Genomic DNA, 19,190 nt, shown 5'->3' with positions numbered 1-19,190 from the left:
GTAGCAAATTTGTGTAAGAGAACGGGGAGCAGAAGCAAGGATCCACATTTCTGCTACAGAAATGCAAGTGGCAAGTGTAGCAAAAACACTTGCATTCTCTGAGATGAGAGAATACAGATGGATTGAAAATATAATCACCAGGAGGAGATACAGGTTTCAGAGAGGTCACATTAACTTCACCCTCCCTTGCAAGAGATTGCAAATTCTTCCCTAAATGTAAAACAAACCTGCTTTTGCTTTTCTCTTTTGCAATGTAGAGGCTTGACCCATACAGCAGCACAGTTCAAAGCTCGCTCTCGTTTGCATGGTGCTTTGTGCTCTGCAAAGTCTCTGCCCCAAAGATCTCAAAATCTTTGGAGGCAGTGCAGCCGAAGATAACATGCGCCACGAAGCTAGCAGCACGTCCTTCTTCTAACACACTCATCAGTGAAGCATCTGAAATTGTTACAGGAAGTACAAGCAAATAGTACGACATATATTTAAAAAAAAAAAAATCCTCATTTTGTCTGAGGACAAATACTTCCAATATCCAAAGTGTGGAGAAGGGACAAGGGAAACAGGCTTCAGAATTACAGGCAACACAAAACTATTCTTAATTTCTAAATGTATGCCTATTCTTAATGTCTAAATGCACGTATGCAATGCATTTTGCATATACAGTAGCTTGTTGCACTTGATACCTGTCCACTATATCTTTTTTCTATAGAGTTTTGTCTGTTTTTATGAATTCCTAAGTAATTCCAGATAACTGTTAGTAACAGCAAGACATCAGCCCAGTGTGTGACCAAGAATGTTTTTGTTGCCCCTCGTGTATGCTTTTCACCTTAAAATCACTCAAAATAAGGCAGTTTCAATCTTGAAATTATTCTATACATAGCAATGTCAGGCTTTGTCTTACAGCAGCCGAGGTTGAAAAGAGGAGATTTGTGAAAATCACACCAGATTTCTTGTTTCTGAATCTGAAATACGTTACCAGAACTTTGATTATTTTTTCTACTTTTCTTTTTTTTTAAGGGTTGAAAATGTGAAGGCTTGGTTCTGAATCAAACAGCCTTTATGTGCTAAAAAAAAAAAATACAAACAACCAAACCAAAACAAAAAACTTACATGATTTTGTAAAGCATTTCTACTTTATTCATTTATTTATTTATTTTTCCTGTAACACGTTCGATGTTTACAGGGTGTATGCATTTGATTTCCTGGGTCTTACTGGTACAAGGAACTGCATAACTCACTTGTGACTTTGCTGTTTCTCAATACCTCAGTGATCCCAAACTATTCCTGGCAGAATTTCTTGCCCTGTTATATCACACTGCATTGTCTCAGACTGGTCACGCAATCCTGAGACAACATTCAGCCTTAAGCAGGATGTGGTTAAGCAGATACCAGCCAAGATGTCATTTGGGCATTGATTCCTAATACTCAAAAGTTATAAAACAAGTCCAAGGCTTCCTATTTCTGGTGAGAATAGCATGTGGCAGATAGCAAGGGTGTCTGGGGGAGGGCTGTAGTTTGAGATCACTGATATCCTTAGTCCTATAGAAATTTAAAGCAAAGATAAATGTTCTGTCAAAAAAGGCTACAAGAGAGGTTCAGTGCGGCACACAGCATGCTGTATCCTTTCTGTAAGCCTTTTTGAGAAGGATGTGCTTGGGGAGGTTGCTGCAGCATGTTTCCGGATGTTTATAAACATCCCTAATTATGCCTAGCAGTGGATAGGAGGGTAGTCTAGTGGAACACCGATGTAGCCATAGGATATTGAGAAAAACAAGCTAGCTTTTTGTGATGTGCCTCAGCTAAAATGGGGAATAGCAGAGCAAAGTCTGTGACAAATCTTATGTAGAGGTTGGGCTGGATTATGTTTCTGAGGCTCTGTAATCTGTGATTTTGTAACTGAATACATTTTTTCCAAATTCTTGTTCCAGCAGTGCATCTCTCTCCCCTGTTTTTTTGTTGTTAATTTGACTATTTTTCTTTTTTTCAACAGATGGACAAGACATTTCACAATTCCATTTTAAGGAAAAAATACGTCCGTTCACGCTTAGTCAGAGTGAGGTATGTGAGATTGTTTAAAAAAAACGAAAGGCGTACAATTGAGATGTTATGAAATGCTCACCAGGCACCAGGTCCAGCTAGAGCTATTTTTTCTCTCTCTCTCTCTTTTTTTTTTCTTTTTCTTCTTTTTTTTTTTTCTTTTTTTTTTTTTTTTAACTTGAAAGTTTCAGTCTGCTCAGCCATTCCTTGCAGGAGCTGCTTCTTGTCACCTTGCTCTGAATCTGCCCCTGCTCTTTGAGTTCAACGGGTGAGAACCATCACTGGGATTATGATATTGCAATTATTTTCTTGTTTTATTTTGTTTTATTTGATCTCTATTTGCCAGTAGTATCTAGCTTTTGGTAGGTGTTTTTGACTACTGTTGAGTACCGATAGTGACCTTTTCCATAGAAATCCCTATTGTAATACTAAGCTCTTTTTCCTGAGTGAGTGCACAGCACTCCATAAGTGAGCTTTGTGTCTTAATAATCACATATCAAAGATGCAAGACTAATGACAGCAGCCCCAAAGATCTTACTGCTGTGAATGTATCTCTCCTTGTTCTTCCATGGTTTGTGGAATCCGGGCTCCCACTCTATCCTGGCTTAACTCCCACTTAGGCAAATCATACAAGTTGTTATTTGAATGTAGCTTTAGGAATGTTTTAGATACTGACACGTGTTGTAAGTGTAGACGAAGTGTTTTAAAGATCTGACAGGCCAATCGGTAGGGAGAAGTAGTATCTTTCATAATGTCTTGTTCTCAAGAGCAGACTGAGGTACCTGCTGTGAGGTTTGTTATGCTGGATGCAAGACTTGTATGTGATAAAACTCGTTTGTTTCTTCAAATATATCTTTTAGCCTAATAAGAGAGATTTCTTCCCACAAGCTTCATGGCTATTTAGGTGCTTAGAATGCAAGCTCTCCTAATCAGGGTCATCGTTGTGAATTTCTTTGGAAAGCACTGTGCGTATTTTTTGTTTAGCATAGGCAATACATTAGCAAGAATCCCCACTGCTTACTAAGAAAGCCAAAATATGTCTTGACTAGGTGCCTTTGGCTCTGGACTTTCGTTATACAGTGAGTGATTCAAGGCAGTCTGTACTTACCTGAGGGTTTTGAGAGGTGTGGTGTGCTTGCAAGAGTTGATATGGTAATTCCAGCGTGGCACAGCACAGGAAGAGGAGTGGGGGGGAGAGGTGAGGGAACACCTCAGAAATGCAAAGCAACACCCACAGTTGAATCAGATAATATCTGGAAAATAAATGGAGTGGCAGTCATGCTGAAATTGGCACTACGGGAAAAAACAGCCTGTTGGAAAGTTCACATATAGCTACTCGGTCTCAAATATGATATCCTTGAGGCAAGGAATGAGTCTTTCTGCTCAGCTATGAAGCACTTTTGCATACTACGGTGGGCTAATAACCCATGGTCTTTTTGTTGCCTTTCACTGGCAATACAGGAATACCTGTTTTGTTCTGGTGCATATTCTTTTCTACTATCAAAGGCTGATTACATGATGTGTGTATAAGCTACTTGCTTTCTATTTTTAATTGTTTTTCCTCTACATAAATACAACTGTCCAAGGCAGTGAGATGTAACTGGAGGAGCTTCTCTTTCACTTTCCTATTTGAATGATGTTTAAGACAGAGCAACCCACTTTTAGTTCACTCTGCATGAAATGCGAAGTAACTGAGATTCTATCTCTTGTAGGTTGTGCCATTCTTGGCTCAGGTAGAAAGAAGCAGAGGAAAGAAGGTTCTTGGTACACATTCTTATCTTCCCCGAGTAATGACCGAGGATAAAACAAGCCGTCTGCATGCGTAGAGCAAGATTTAATATGCGAGATTAGACACTTCAGTGTTTGTAGTCTAGCACTCCATCTCTTGCAATGTCTGGTGCTCTGTCTAAGGAGAAATAAGTATTATTTTTGGATGAATTCAGTCCTTTGTATATTCCTGTCCTTTCTTCTGATCACATGTGGGATTTACAGCAGCCACTGTGGAACTGTGTGTCCCAGCATAACTGCAGCTTGTACTTTCCCATGAGATGTAAAAGGCTCCTTTTTTATTCATTTTTTGGACTGTGATAAGTAGACTGTGGGAGATGCTGCCGAGTGTCATTCACTGTTGCATGATGTGAGGTTATCAATCAGATTTTCTCCCAGGAATGTCCAAGCAGACACTCACATTTCTCATGAGGCTGTGGTGGTGAGAATTAAGTTGGATAGTCTCTGGCCTTTCCTCAAATACCTTTTTGAATGGCAATTTAAGATTTTTCTTCTGTGCATGTACAGGACCCTGGAAAGGTCTGTCCAGATACAATTAACCATCTGCCTCATGTTTCTGAAGTACAGCATATCCAGCTTTTCATTGCGATCAAATCAGTTCATTCCATCCTTGTCTTGCATCCCAAACATGTAATCAGTCACTGCTTTTTTTAGACTCCAGGATTATAACATTGGTCTGGCCACTTACAGAAAACATCATGCCTTGTCGTACCCTAAGGAACATTAGACAATTCAGCAGATGCTTGGATTTCTTTTAGCAATTCATACTCTGAAAAATGTACAAAATGTTCAATCATGTGTCTAATCCTTTGCTACATTGCTATTGCTAGAAGAGATAAAATGAAAACTAAGAAAGCCAAAATAGGCTGGAGGTAACCAGACTGTTTTGTTGGTTTGCAGTCCAGATGCTGATGGTGTGGTGGCAGAAGCTTTGCTCACATTCTGGTTCTCCTCCACGGATTGCAAAGAAGCACTGCGAGAAAGAGTTGAAAGGATCTTACGGAGGGGCCTGAGAAAATACACCGGACCCCTGCGAATAATTGTCAGGTCTTCTACTGTCTCAAGTAAGTATATTGTATCTCTCTTAAATCTAGTTCTTGTGCTCTTCTCATTGATGGGACTTGATTTTCCCTTGTGATGATGGCTGTTACTGAGATTGAGTCTTTCCTGATGTTAAGTAGCAACAAAACCAATGGCACTGTATAGAGCTCACCTAAGTCTTTTAAATAAAGATTGACAGGAGCAGATGCTTTGTGGCCTCTCCGTACAGTTTTGCTCTTCCTCCAGACTGCAATATCAACCTCACGCTCCTGTCAGGGTAAAGAGTAGGAGCCTCACCACAGTGCTTCAGTACACAGCAATGCAAACAAATGTGCTCCTTAGGTCTTTCAATCTTTGAGGAGCCTGAAATTGCGGAAACAATGCATGGGGAAACTTTGTGGGGAAACAGTACATGCATTGGGAAAAAATAATTCTTGGTGGGGGGATCACAATTCCTTGCAGACCACTTAATACCACCTAGACCACTTAAGCCAGCAAAGATGTAGAGAGACCAGACAGCTGTGTTGAATGAACAAGAATCGTAGCTCAAATGCTATTCTGGATGGATCCAGGCTTCTTCCCACTCAGAAATGATCAGGAGCAACCCCTTGTTCTACCTCTTGGTGCTTGAAATGGGCAAGATGCAGCAGTGCAGGGAAACTCAAATATGAGCTGTCAAACAACCTTTGTTTCTTAATGGCCCAACCAGCCAAACCATCCCACCATTGGGGTGGCTAGGGATGATGGGTAGCATCCCTCTGGGCAAAGAAGCACCACTTTTCTGTTTCCTTCCAGATAGAAATAGTGCGTGACCGTCAACCAAAGAGACTGAAAGACTTGTGTTTTGGTTTCAGTAGTAGTGTTTTGTGTTTTGTTTTGTTTTGTTTTGTTTTAATGCTGGTCAGGTCGTGGCTTAATGAATCTTAATTTCATGCCATGGTTAAAGGACAAAACTGGAAGAAGTACAAAAATGCTTGTTAAGAATAACTGTGATCTCATCAAGTTATCTGGTTAGTTGTTTATATTCAGTCTGGTAAATGAGAGAAGCGCTTCAGAGCTGTTTTAGTTGACCTTGAACTGCACCAGGGCTGTTACAGTAATATTCTGTGATTCTATGATTAGTTGCTAGTTAAAAAATTAGCTGATACAAATGAATCACTATGTTTTTATTAAATATTTGGTTTCAGTAAAAGATGGCATCTCGGTGTTACTTTGATTAAGTTGTGTGATAAACTTCCTGTTGCTTTTCTTGGCTGTCCCAGGTTAACCATAAAACACTGACTCCATAGGTCTGCTACTCACTACAGGACTAGCATTGTGCAATTGTTACCCATGACACAAAGGAACATAAACACTATCTTGCCATTTCTAGGAGACAGCAACAAAATTTAGATCTTTCTTTGCTAATCCGATTTCAACAGCGCTGTGAGGTTTAGGCAAGCTCCAGTTGGCAGTGCCACTTAAGAAAATGAGGTTGACTCAGGCAGAGAGTACAGAATGTAGCACTCCTGCACTTTCTGAGGAAGAGAAGGTCTCAACTTACAAAGTTCATCCTTCTTCCCCACACCTGGTAGAAGAGACAACTTACAACAGGTCCTGGAAGTCCAGAGAGGGATCTAGGTTTTGCATTTCCAGTTTCTTTCTCCCTTCTAATATATCCTGTGCAGCACTAATACTTAAGCCAAGGAAAGTTGAGAAGCCCTAGGTTGTTCCATGCTCTGCAGAACCTTTCGAACATCTGCTTCATTGTAAGTTTGATATTTTTGCCAACTGGAATCCCTATTTATCTTGAGGCAATCCCGGAACTTTTTCATGATGGCTTCTAAAAAACCATTAACCTCTCCATTATAATCCCCTTATCAAAAGATTCTAATTTGGGGGGCAATAATATAGCTTACCTTAGGTGAGCACAGCTAACTAGTTGAACAAATCCAGGTCAGGCACTTATTTACAAGGCATGCTAGGAGGGTCTGATAAGGCGAATGAGTAAGTCTTCCTCCCAGGATCTAATCGTCTTGTTGTTCAACACCATGTCTCAACTTGCACTTCACTCAAAAGTGTTTGCTTTGGGGATCAGCTCCAACAAACTGCCTTCAAATTGGGTGCAACACTTGTGGTCCAGGGCAGAAGCACAGAAGTAAGTATTCTGCCAACATAGGATCTTGCTTTGTCCCTTCATTCCAGGGATTGGGAATAAAGAGCTTTGAGGAGATGGAATCCAAGCTGATGATATTTTATGAGTTCACTTTTCTTTTTTGGGGAGGTGAAAACCAAAGAAGGTGGATAGCAAAGATGTGGAAAAATAGCGTGTGCAAAAAAAAGGAAAAAAGGCAAAATAATACCGTCTTTATTTTGTATCATCACTAAACAGTTGATGTCCTTTACACAGAACTGCAAAAATACATTGTTATTGGGGTGTCTTCAGGTGTGTCGTTATTATTGAAGTCCCTACTTTCTTGTTTAGCCATAGTTTACTTAGTCTCTTAGCCAAGAACAATGATAGTTCTAGACATCCACTATAGCTCTGATAAAAAATGGGAGGTGATGGAGATCTCTTTGTTTGTTTCCAGTTGGGTTTGTCCACCTAAATATTTTTCAGTGGAGAAACTAGCAAAGTCCTATCTTCTCCAAGACCAATGGAAAGGCTGGCAGAATAAGATGTCAAATCACAGTTGACTTAGAAACACCCAAGTTAGAACTTGCTCTTCCACTTGTATAGAAAGAAGGTGTCGCAGTTTGTCCTCTGTATAGTTCTGGCACCAAAGAGATCTACAAGGCTGATTTTTTTTTTTCCTCAGGGTTTCCTGATTAGAAGTAGTCACCTCAGAGCCTGCACCTCTATTAGGCAAAGTGTAGAGCAGCTTGCCAGCCTATTTCCCCTTGCCAGGTAGGTTGGAAGTCTCTCAAAAGGTATTTTTGGGAATGTACTCTTGACGTCAGAAAGAAACTGGTTGCAAGATCACTGGCACTGTTCGTAGTGAGTAGGAAGTATTCCCATCTGTCTCACAGCCAAGGGTTTTGACCGTGAACAATGAGTCACGAATTGGTTTTGATCAACAAGTCAACTGTTATTATTTCTGTTTATCTGGCACCTGGTACTTGCCAAAGCTCCTTGCAAAGTACAGAACCTGGTGAGATGGATTCTCATTTCTTTATCAAGTCTTCTTTGGGAGACATGCAGATGAGTGTCTGACCTGGATTATTGAGGTACGTTTCATCAAGTTGTGGCTCAAAGAATGTCTGTGGCAGTCTGTGCTTATTTTTTTGTACTTGCCACTTGTACAAGCCACAGCAGCAGTCTGCGGTAGTAGAACAGGACATGTATCAACACATTGAGAAACACAGTGGGGATCCTACATTCCCCCACTTTGATGCCATTACCCTGGCACAAGGTGGCAGGTTTCAATATTTGCAAGTCTTGTTGTCTTCCCCAAAAGGCTTGGGGAATAAACCAGCTCTCTGTTCATGCTAGGCTTGTGTCTGATCCTGAACAGTAAGAGTTCCGGGGGCTTCCTGGCTCAATATAGCAGACTGAAAAACACACACACAAAAATCCCACTATTTTCATTGATAGTGATGAAGTTGATGCTTGGTTTGGATGAATCTGCACTTACATATCACCATGCATGTGTCTTCACTGGACATCTGACAGCATACGGCATGTTATCCTCACACAGGAAGGATATTATTGAACTAAAGATTCGTTCATCCTTCAGAAGGGGTTGATTATTACCAGTTTTGGAGCTACAAATTTCCATGAAAGACAGGGATTGTTGTCTTAATCAGGAAATGGAGAAGAATTAAGTTGTGGTTGAAGGTGGAGATGGGGGGGAAGTCATGCATGCTAGGACAGGTCCCGTGGACATGAGTAGGGAGGGAAGGGCAGGGTGACAGGGACAATTAGAGGTACACAGCTTTTGTCTTGTCTCTACCGGGTTACTCTCCCCTGCTGGAGGAATGAGAATTGCATCATCTCTACCTAAGCTGTGCTTACCTACCTTACCGATGTACCTACTTCCACAAGGGTGCTTAACCCTAGGGAGGTAATTCCTGCTGAGGGAATGGAGAGAATGTAGGAATATTAGGAGGAAGTTGTTTTGTGTGCACGATGTAACCACAGAGGAGTGAGACTTCCCTGATGAGCCCAAAGTGCTTGTGTGTTGCCATCAAGTCCTATGAGGAGCGGCTGAGGGAGCTGGGCTTGTTCAGCCTGGAAAAGAGGAGGCTCAGGGGTGACCTTATCGCTCTTTTTAGGTACCTCAAGGGAGGCTGTAGCGAGGTGGGGGTTGGCCTGTTCTCCCACGTGCCTGGTGACAGGACGAGGGGGAATGGGCTTAAGTTGAGCCAGGGGAGTTTTAGGTTAGATGTTAGGAAGAACTTCTTTACTGAAAGGGTTGTGAGGCACTGGAACAGGCTGCCCAGGGAAGTGGTGGAGTCACCATCCCTGGAAGTCTTCAAAAGACGTTTAGATGTAGAGCTTAGGGATATGGTTTAGTGGTTTAATGGGGACTGTTAGCGTTAGGTTGGAGGTTGGACTCGATGACCTTGAGGTCTCTTCCAACCTAGAAATTCTGTGATTCTGTGATTCTGTGATTCTGTGATCTTTCAGGAGACTGCTGCGTTTCCTTTCAGGTACAGTTCTTGGAACAGGACTTAGCCTCTCACTCTGAAGGACTGCTCTAATTCCCATTTCACCCCAGTACCTGGGGCCTTCACAGTCTTTAATGTAATTAAAGAGCATTAGGGTAGAGACACTATCCCTCTCTCTAACTGCACTATGGGACAAATTCACTCTGTGGCACTCCTCTTGACTCCTTCACCAAGGTTGGTGAACTGCTGAAACTTGCCAGGGATCCTTTTTTGGCTACATGTATTGCTGTTACCCTAAATAACATCAAAATAGGTGATCCCACTGTTTCTGATGCATCTGCACAAAGCTTTGCTTCAAATGCATGTCCAAGAAAATGGTATTAGTACTGAAGTGCTATTAGGACTTTATTTATTTATTTATTTATTTTTACATTTTAAATCCTTTTCTCCTCTCATTACCCCATTTAAGATAATCCCTACCATGTCTTCTCTGTGGGAGAAAACAATTTAAACATTAGTTATGTGATGAACACAGACCATGCAGTTTGCCTTTGAAGCTAGTGGTTACGTTATGGCATATAGAAATCTGCAGTTGGAAGCCTTGAAAGAAAATAAAGCTGCTTGTGGAAATTAGCATCTGTGAAAAATTAGGTAATTGTCCTGGTAAAGCTGTATCAGGTTTTTGAAGCAGCTTTTTCACCTCTGATTTTGAAGGCCTCTCTGGCCCTTTCTAAACTGAAAATGCCTGGTGTCCTGCAGTAATGCGTTTTCTTGCCTTGATTGAACTTCTTCAATGTAATGTCTGCTCCATTTATGTCATTAAGGGGTTTTGACTGTTATTTTCCCTTTAATGTAAGCACTGCTTTCTGTAACTCAAGTGAAATAGGGCAGTGGACACACGATTAACCTTTCTGATGAAGTTAATTAGAGACTAGACAATGCAAGCACATTTTTCTGTAGGAATCTCTGAGTCCCTTGGAGGGGAGTGGTCGCATTCACTCTGCAGTTAAGTACAAACCTGCCAACATTTAGATGGTTGCCAAATAGACATGCAGGCTTTGGGCACTGAACTCCTTCAGGAATCCTGGCCTTAACTGGCTATTGCATATAAACAATACCAAAATCAGGCAGCTCTCCTGCTTTTAGTTACTCTCCTTTTCTTTCCATTCTTGCTTAAACATGTATATTCAGCAGTAAAAATAAGATATTAGCTAATATTAATCTCAAATAATAACTGTACCAAGTCACTATTCTCATTCATAGGAAATTGAAGCCGGTAATTTAGGTGTGTTCAAAGGTAATTTAGTTAACTGAGTAAACAAAATAACTGTTTTAACTGATCATCCAGCTGGAAAACAGGGGCCTCTTCTGAAGTGTGCTTTCCCGAAGCCATATTTCAATAGATTGCTGAGATTTTAATTTAACCATTAGTTTTCGCTTAAGTTGGGCAAGCTTTAATTTAATAGCAAGTTACATTTTGCAGGTAGGTTTGCATATTCAAGTTTAACTTGTTCTTGTTTACAGTGGAAGCCTGAAGACTGTTTTCCTAAATGCAGCACAAACAACTATTTTTGCAGCCCTATGTGGTTGGGATGAGATATGACATTTTAATTGTTACTAATTGATGCTTTTTGTTGGTAGTGCAAACAACTAGGGCAACTAGTAAATGAGCAGGGCAGAGAAATTATCTCGTGCCTTACAAGTGATTGCTTCAAGGCAGGGCTTGCAGTATGGTGGTTGGCACAATGAACATCTGTGCTGTTGACCAGGTAAAAAATGTCAACATTATTTGATGGTGACAAATGAAAGCAAGCCCCAAGTGAGGTAAACCAGCAAGAAACCTGTTTTTTTTTTGTTTGTTTGTTTGTTTGTTTGATTTCTCCCAGAACTATCGTGTAACCCGAAGTGTTCCCTGCTTTTGATGGTACCTACTTTGGGTTCAGCTTATCTGAAAATCATGTCAGCTCTGGTTTCCAAAAATGTACATGTGGTTTGGTTTTGAGTCCTGTGTCCTTAACTTTGAGTCCTTAATTTCACCTGTCCTAATCTGCATGATGTGTTCCCAGGTCTGTTAACACCTGCTTTTTCCAGGTGGTTTTTTGTTGTTGTTTTCCCCACTGTGGTGTTTTCTTTGATACCTCTGTTCCAGCTCACAGTATGGGATACACATACAGGAGATTTTTAGTTTTATTTCAGGTGCCTCATAAAAAAAGCCAATAGAGATATAGACAGGTGCCTTGCAGAACGGCTGCGTGATTCACAGCAAAACTCAGTGCAGCGAGAACATACCGATTGAATTGCTTCCGGCACTGTGCTGGAACCAGCTGGTTGCTTCTTTTGTCTCCTTGATTAGCTTTGCAACATAATGCAAGTATTAATAATTGACTGCAGGCTTTATAATTAGGCCTTATGAGGTAAATGTCTCTCCACCCAGAGAGGAGTTAAAAAATAAAAATAAAAATCATCAATACTGCACTCAAAGGCAAAAAGTGTGCTTTCATTGTTGGTTACCTTTGTTGGTTTCTTACCATTTTCCTGCTATACAGTATTAGAATGACCCTAATTAGTATTCAATTAGTATTGAATGTAGTATGAATTTCCAGGAAAATATTGGATTTTTAGCATGGTTCAAATAAATAAGTAGGGCCAGATTCTTTCCAAAGCACTTTTTGCCAGTATAACCACATAGGTGAAGCAGACAGTTCTTTAGCATGGTTCAGCTCCTGTTTCTTCATTACTTTTTAACTTACAGGAATTTGTAGCACTGCTGAATCCCCTTGCTGCGATCCCCTAGCTTTTCCTATTTGATATTATTACATTTTGATCTAAGGAATATTGGCAACGGACAGCAGTGTTATGCATGGAAATTCTCAGAGTACAACAAGCATTCCTGAAGCATGGAATTACCCGTACTGTAAGGTTTTCTCCATTCTCTGTCATAGCAGTTGAGAACGTGCAAGTGAACACTTTTACTGACAGGGGACCTCACAAGTTGCTGCTTGCCCACCAGTAAACCTTTATCATGAGAAGAGTTCCCGTTTATGGTGAATAAGACCGTCACTATATAAATTTTCAGTTATAATTCATCTCCTGTTCTAACAAAACAAAGCAGCAGTTGGATGCGTGTACGTCAGCCCTACCACTGCCTTTCCTCTGTAACATTCCCTGCAGTCAAACTGTATGTACACTGCAGTTCTCTTTGCTTCCTTTTTATATCACAAGCTGCTTATTGTCTTGTTAGGAAATGATGGAGTATGTATCTAGTAATGGTGGATTGCAAACATGCAATTCACCCTGCATACCAGGAGCGTCAAGCCCACAAGCAAAACACAAGTTGCAAGAGCACGGTAGGCAACAAGTATGATCCAGAGCCCTTTGCATTCAAAAGAGACTCCTCCTGGCTTGGTGTGGCTTTGGATCGAAGCTAGATAACATTCTGTGTAGCTGCAAAGAGAAAATAAAAATCAAGTAGATAAGGACAGGGATCTGTTGAGGAAAGCTCCAGCCACAGACTGCGAAGTTGTGTATGCTGTACAAGAATTTCTGGACAATTTAAACATGGTATTAAGACTGTGATTATCCCCTGGATTGCTGGCAACTAGAGTGGTAGCTCCAGAGGATATTGGCTGGGCAGAGAACAGCAAACTGCACTGCAGAGAGGAATGCACTAGCCAGTGGAAGATATTGACCATTTATGAATTGCACTGGCTTCTACAGCAGCCCCCATCTGCTCTGCCTCTCGTGATGCCCGGTACTCAAGCAGCCATAGGGTAGGATGGCCATGGAGGAGATGAGATAAACCTTGTCTGTGCTGTCCTGACCTTACACTGACTTTTTTTTGTTGTTTCAGATGTGGAGAGGAAAAGAGCAGAAGCAATCTTCAATGACAGTAAGTGAGGGCTTTTTAAGCCTGGGAAAACTCTATTATTTTAATTAGCATTAAGAGTCTCTGAGCCCTTTTCCTGGCCCTTAAAAGCCTTTTCACTTCCTTCTGTCTAATGAACATGACCTTACACTTTGCACAGATGAGAAAATCCTGCTTAGATGAGAAATCCTGCTCAGCCACAGGGAAGTCGTTTGTCAGTGCCTACCAGGATGCTTTAAAACTGTCATTACTAGCTTGAAAGTCTTTAGTGTAAATGGGATGAAAATCCCCTTTAGAAAAAGCCTTACACACACTGCTGAGTTCCTTGGTCAGTTGTGTTTTGTGTTTTTTGTTTTTATAGCGAGATTTTCCTCCTGTTAAAAGTAATAGCAATTAAGTGAGAAAAGAGCACATGATGAGAAAAGAAAAAATGCCCAATGTTGAGCAGAGAGGAGACCTTCAGGTTCTGCTGCTGTGTGCTGCAGAGCAGCATGCCCTGGTTGATACCTGCCTATGGCAAGCTCCATCCTCCAGCAGTGCTGGTGTGGAAGGTGCATCTTAAAGGTGAAGTCTGACATCTCTTTAAAAATGGATTAAAACATGTACTTAAATATCTAGTCAAGTCTAATCCTGCCTGCACAGGACTGTCAGTTCTTTCTGCATCTTGGAGCAACAACTGCAGGATCTGTTGCTTGTCCTTGATGTCCTTGATGCTGTAGCGTGACAATTCATCTCCACCTTGTCACCTGTTATTTTCTCATATATGCTCTAAGTGATGAGTTCTACACCTGGCTGCGTACCAGCATGCTGTTCGATTGACACTTTAAGGATGGCAGCCTGGCAGAGACCTGTATCGCACTCTGTGAATGCAAAGTGCCCCTGGCAGGAATGGGCACGCGTGGAAGAGTTTGGAATAGTGGTTTTCAGCATGCTCCTAGAAATTGGGAATTTGACATTTCTTTTGTGTATATCAGAAGGAAGGAAGGACAATGAGGCAATGTGTAGAAGTTAAGTCGGTCTGTGATTATAATGAAAATATTGTGGGTTTGGGGATGACTAGTAGCATAGAAAATGCTGTGGAAATAGACAATGCTCAGTCTTCTAAAGGTATTGTTGTAGGTGGTCTCAGTTGTAGGTAGTAGGTAAGTTGAGATAGTCTGTTTTAGAGATGTTTGAGCTTTCAGGGAAGGAAGTCAGCTTGTTTGGAGACTTAATAGTCATTTAAAAAAAAAAAAAAAGAAATAAAAATCTTATAAATCACAGAATCACAGAATGGCCGAGGGACCTCTGAAGATCATCTAGTCCAACCCCTCTGCCGAGCAGGATCACCCAGAGCACATTGGCAGGATGGCATCCAGGCAGGTTTTGAATATCTCCAGAGAAAGGGAGACTCCACAGCCTCTCTAGGCAGCCTGTCCCAGTGCTCTGTCACGTCACAGTAAAGAAGTGCCCCCTCATATTCAGCCAGAACCTCCTGTTCTTCATCTTGTGCTTGTTGCCTCTTATCCTCTCGCTGGGCACAACTGAAAAGAGACCTGCTCCATCCTCTTGACACCCTCCCCTCAGATATTATACACATTGGTGAGGTCTCCCCTCAGTCTTCTCTTCTGCAGGCTATACAGGCCCAGCGCCCTCAGCCTGTCCTCATGCTACAGGTGCTCCAGGCCTCTAATTATCTTAGTAGCCCTCCTCTGGACTCACTCCAGTAGCTCCATGTCCCTCTGGTACTGGGGAGCCCAGAACTTGGACACAGCACTTCAGATGTGGCCTCACCAGGGCTGAGTAGAGGGGCAGGATCACCTCCCTCGGCCTGCTGGCAACACTCTTCCCAATGCACCCCAGGAATGGATTTCTTCCACCTCTAGAAAGGTTTGATCTCTTAGCAAGGTAATGTAAAGTAATGGAAGATTAAATAATACTGCTTTTTCAGTTGAAGTGCTGGTGTTCTGGGTCACTGAGAACTACTGTGTTTTTCTCCGTGTTTGGAACATTGACCGCTCAGGTGGTTGATTGAATTATACAGATCTAGGCCCTGAGGATTACCAATAGCTGTCAGGAGGTAAACATGCTAGTACAGACAGTCTTATCAGTTATAGTACAATCTTCCATTGTCCTTTCATGTAGAAAGTTTTGGACAAGTATCTGTATCTTAACATTTCACTGTTTTCCTTCATTGCAGTTACAAATTTCTGTACAGTGCAGACCTTACACTGAGCATATCACCTTCTCAATATTGTGTGACTTTTTTTTTTTCTTTTCCAAATTTATGAACAGCTTTCAATCTGCTGAGTTATTGCTGCTGCTTTTCATTATGAGGTACTATTAACATCACCTTGTGCAGATCCTAGCAGGAAGGGGCAGAGGTTATGCTCTGCGTGGCTCCAGTGTTTCTCTTCTGAGGACTTCAAGGGGCCTGGGGCTTGCAGCTCTTCAGTGAGGTATTACAGATCTCCACCTTGTCCCCCTCTGGGTCACTGTCTGTGAGAGACAGGCAGTGCAATAGTTTGGATGGTATTGTCACTATGCAAATAATTCTTAGCTCTGTCTCTTTTCCAATGGATTGGGATAGTTCTGTCTGCCAACTTTCCTAATGTCTAGCTGAAATCGGGACCTGGTCTAGTGGGTCTTGTCGCAGGTAAGACAGATTTGATACTGGTTGAAGGGGAGACGACAGCTGAAGCAGCTCCCTCAATTGAGGAAGTTTCTAAAGCTACTGGAGAGCTTCAGCTACACCTGAATGTCTGTTTAGTGGCTGAAACCATGAGTATTTCCATTCCCTTCTGGGTTTGGAGGATAATACTTACCATGGATGCACACCGTGTTGGAGGTATCCATGCCTTTGTCACCTCTGGCTTGGATTGGCACAATGCTCTTTGCCTGAGCAGCTCCCAAGGTCCAGCTGCCATTTGTGCAATGCGCACTTGCCTTATTCCAATCAACATCTTGCTGATGCAATCTGCATGCATGCTTGGTAAAAACCCATGGCTTGGATCATTGCCATCTTAGATTTTGCCTTGTTCATGTTTTATCCTTGAGACAAATCACCTGGGACTGAGAGATGGCAATCCCTATATTTGGGAATTGTCCTGGCTGTATGGTGAAGGGTTGTGATTCCTGATTTGAGCTGTTCATGAAGCTAAACCTGAATGGTTGACCATCATGGCTTACCATAATAGTCAGTTGCTCATTCAGGCTTCTAACAGAATGGGTTGTGCATGAGGATCTCGGTTTTGGGGGGCTGGTAGAAGGTTTGTCTTCGTGTTGATGTTACACCTTTAGAGAACCTAGGTGGTGTGTGATTTTATGTACATTTTCCATAGTACCTGCAGCCTTTGGCAGGCATGTTTACTAAATGGAGGAATAACTAATGCATTCTTTTTCCTTTCTGACAGTCTGTGGGTTACGGCAGAATAGATCAGTCAAGTCAATAGCGAAAGCATCATCATTGCGAATAGTCGGCGGATTGTCTTCTGCAGAGACTGGGGATTGGCCATGGCAAGCTAGTTTGCAGTACAATAATATCCATCGCTGTGGTGCAACACTCATCAGCAATACGTGGCTCGTATCTGCAGCTCACTGCTTCAGAGAGTAAGTTCCCAGCTTAGAGAGAATCTGCAGCAGAATGTGCACCATTCGGATCAAGCTGGGGGGCTTTCCAGATTTCCAGCACACCCCTAACTACTCAGGGGAACAGTTTTCTGCCTTGGAAGGGAAACACATTTGGCACATTCAGGGAAAAAAAAACAAAAGTGAAGAAAAGGTAATGTGACTGAAATGAGAGTGTTTTTTTCCTGTTACCTCGAATGTTTCTAAAGGTTTTCCTTGGTGTTATAATTAGGTTGCTGCAGCTTCAGGCTGCTACCAGATGTTATAAAAAACCACATTCCTCCCTTTCCATTCAGCCACGCGCTCCCAACACTCTTTGTTTCAACTGTGGCAATTGTGAAGCTGCAGGGCATATAAGATGAAACAGGTGCTTGAACGAATTATTACCATGCAAAAAGGGTAAAGGAGATGAGTTTTCTAGCAGGAGGGCTTTTGGGCCTGATTAAACCCTGCGGCCACACTCTGGCTAGATCAATGTCAAGGGGTCAGAGGGAGCAGGAGACTGTGGCTGAGGTGGAAATTGCTCTCTTCTAGAAACAGGTTAAAATGACATGGGGGACAGTGTTATGGGAAGTGACAGATGCCTTACGAATCTAGAAGGAAGCTTGCCTGAAGGGGTTATGAGAGAAAGGTGTTTGTCAAGTTTAAAGCCCCAAATACTTATATTCACAGCTAAGTATTTACAGCACTCTTACCTTTTTCAGCATGAGTCACCCTCACAAGTGGACTGCTACTTTTGGAGCTCTTTTGAAGCCACCAAGCTTGAAACGATCGATCAAGACTATTGTTATTCATGAAAAGTACCGCTACCCAGAGCATGATTATGACATTGCACTTGTGAAGCTCTCTAAACAAGTCGAGTTTACAAGTCACATACACCGTGTGTGTCTGCCTGAGCCATCTGAGACTTTTCCATACGATATTTATGCTGTCATCACAGGCTGGGGAGCACTTACCAATGACGGTGAGTCCACCGGGTAACCCATGTGTTGCACAAACCATGGTTCAGTAGCTGATCTGCTACTGAATTAGTATCACTTGTGTAGCCTGTATGTTGTATGGCAGCAAGCCTAGTTTTTGTCTAGAAGCAAATATTTCTCAAATTTGTAAGCAGCAGTTTCTTGCTCTAAAATTAGACTGGATGAAGACAGAGCTACAATCCACTTAAGCAGAATATAGCAGAAATGACCTCCTTTTCCAGGCTTTCTATTTCATATTGTAAATTCTTAAGACAGGTAGTCTAGCCATGTATGTGTTTATATAATGCCTGAGCAAATATTCTTCCAGGTTTAGCCAGAAGCAGATAACTCTGTAGGCTTTCAAGAAAATGTGCAGTGAGCTGCGTATAGTGACTTGCCCAACCTCATGCTCTTATCAGGCCAAGTTGTGAGTACCTTTAGCAATGGAACCAAGCTGTCTTGATTTCATATCATCTACCCAAATTGCTAGGTAATTTGCATTCCATGGTATTAGATGGAACATCTGTAAAATACAGTGTTGTACTTTGGGTACTATATACCATGCAATCATTAATTCTGTCTTAATAGTACAGTTTCTAAGTGAAATTGAGCATGTACACTTTGAGGAAAGGTACATAAAGGTACAAGCAGTACCTCTGTGTTAAACAAAATTAAGCTGGTCCTCCACAAGGTAACATTATTTATCAACACAATTGCATTTACTCAAACTATTCATTCCCTCAGGTCCAACTCCTAATGCTCTTCAGGAAGCAACAGTGAAACTTATTGACTCGAATACTTGCAACAAAAAGGAAGTGTATGACGGAGACATAACACCCAGAATGTTGTGTGCAGGATACTTGGAAGGAGGAGTAGATGCTTGCCAGGTAACCATAGCTGAAAATTTGCAAGGAAAACTGTTTTAATGTTGATTACAGTATTTGGATGATCAAACTTTAACTGATAGTTTATTAGTCCTTAAAATGGGCTCTGTTCAAACAAGAATTAATATGTAAAATGAAATAGCATTTATTACATGTTACTTAGCAAATAAATCTATACTAAGCTAAAGTTGTATAATATTCAGAATGTAAATCTTTCATGGCACAAAGTGGAATTTCCATTCTGTAACTCAAAATAGCTGCTAGGAACCCATTTGCTTTTCATAATATTTTCTGTGAAATCTAATAATTTGTTTTCAAAAATACCACCTGGATACACCATATTGATGTTTTATTCCTCATTCATTGCTACTGTTCCACACCAGCCCCTTGTTTAATGGACAGCAAACCCCTACATTTTCCTTT

The 19,190-nt window shown here is 41.5% G+C and overlaps 1 protein-coding gene across 1 annotated transcript in view; it reads left to right on the top strand.

The window, feature by feature from the left end:
• The window catches only part of LOC311209127 (transmembrane protease serine 11E-like), a gene marked incomplete at both ends in the record, with an annotated part of 39,883 nt that overhangs the window by 19,357 nt on the left and 1,336 nt on the right, over window positions 1-19,190 (top strand). Inside the window, 6 exons of the mRNA XM_084286305.1 lie at window positions 1,988-2,055; window positions 4,723-4,886; window positions 13,304-13,342; window positions 16,711-16,906; window positions 17,629-17,888; window positions 18,628-18,770. Coding sequence (XP_084142431.1) covers window positions 1,988-2,055; window positions 4,723-4,886; window positions 13,304-13,342; window positions 16,711-16,906; window positions 17,629-17,888; window positions 18,628-18,770 — 870 coding nt within the window. The remainder of the gene's footprint in view (window positions 1-1,987; window positions 2,056-4,722; window positions 4,887-13,303; window positions 13,343-16,710; window positions 16,907-17,628; window positions 17,889-18,627; window positions 18,771-19,190) is intronic.

This window comes from Netta rufina (assembly GCF_964035555.1).
Source record: "Netta rufina genome assembly, chromosome: 4".
NCBI classification, from domain to species: Eukaryota; Metazoa; Chordata; class Aves; order Anseriformes; family Anatidae; genus Netta; species Netta rufina.
This window is presented reverse-complemented; position numbering and strand designations above follow the sequence as displayed.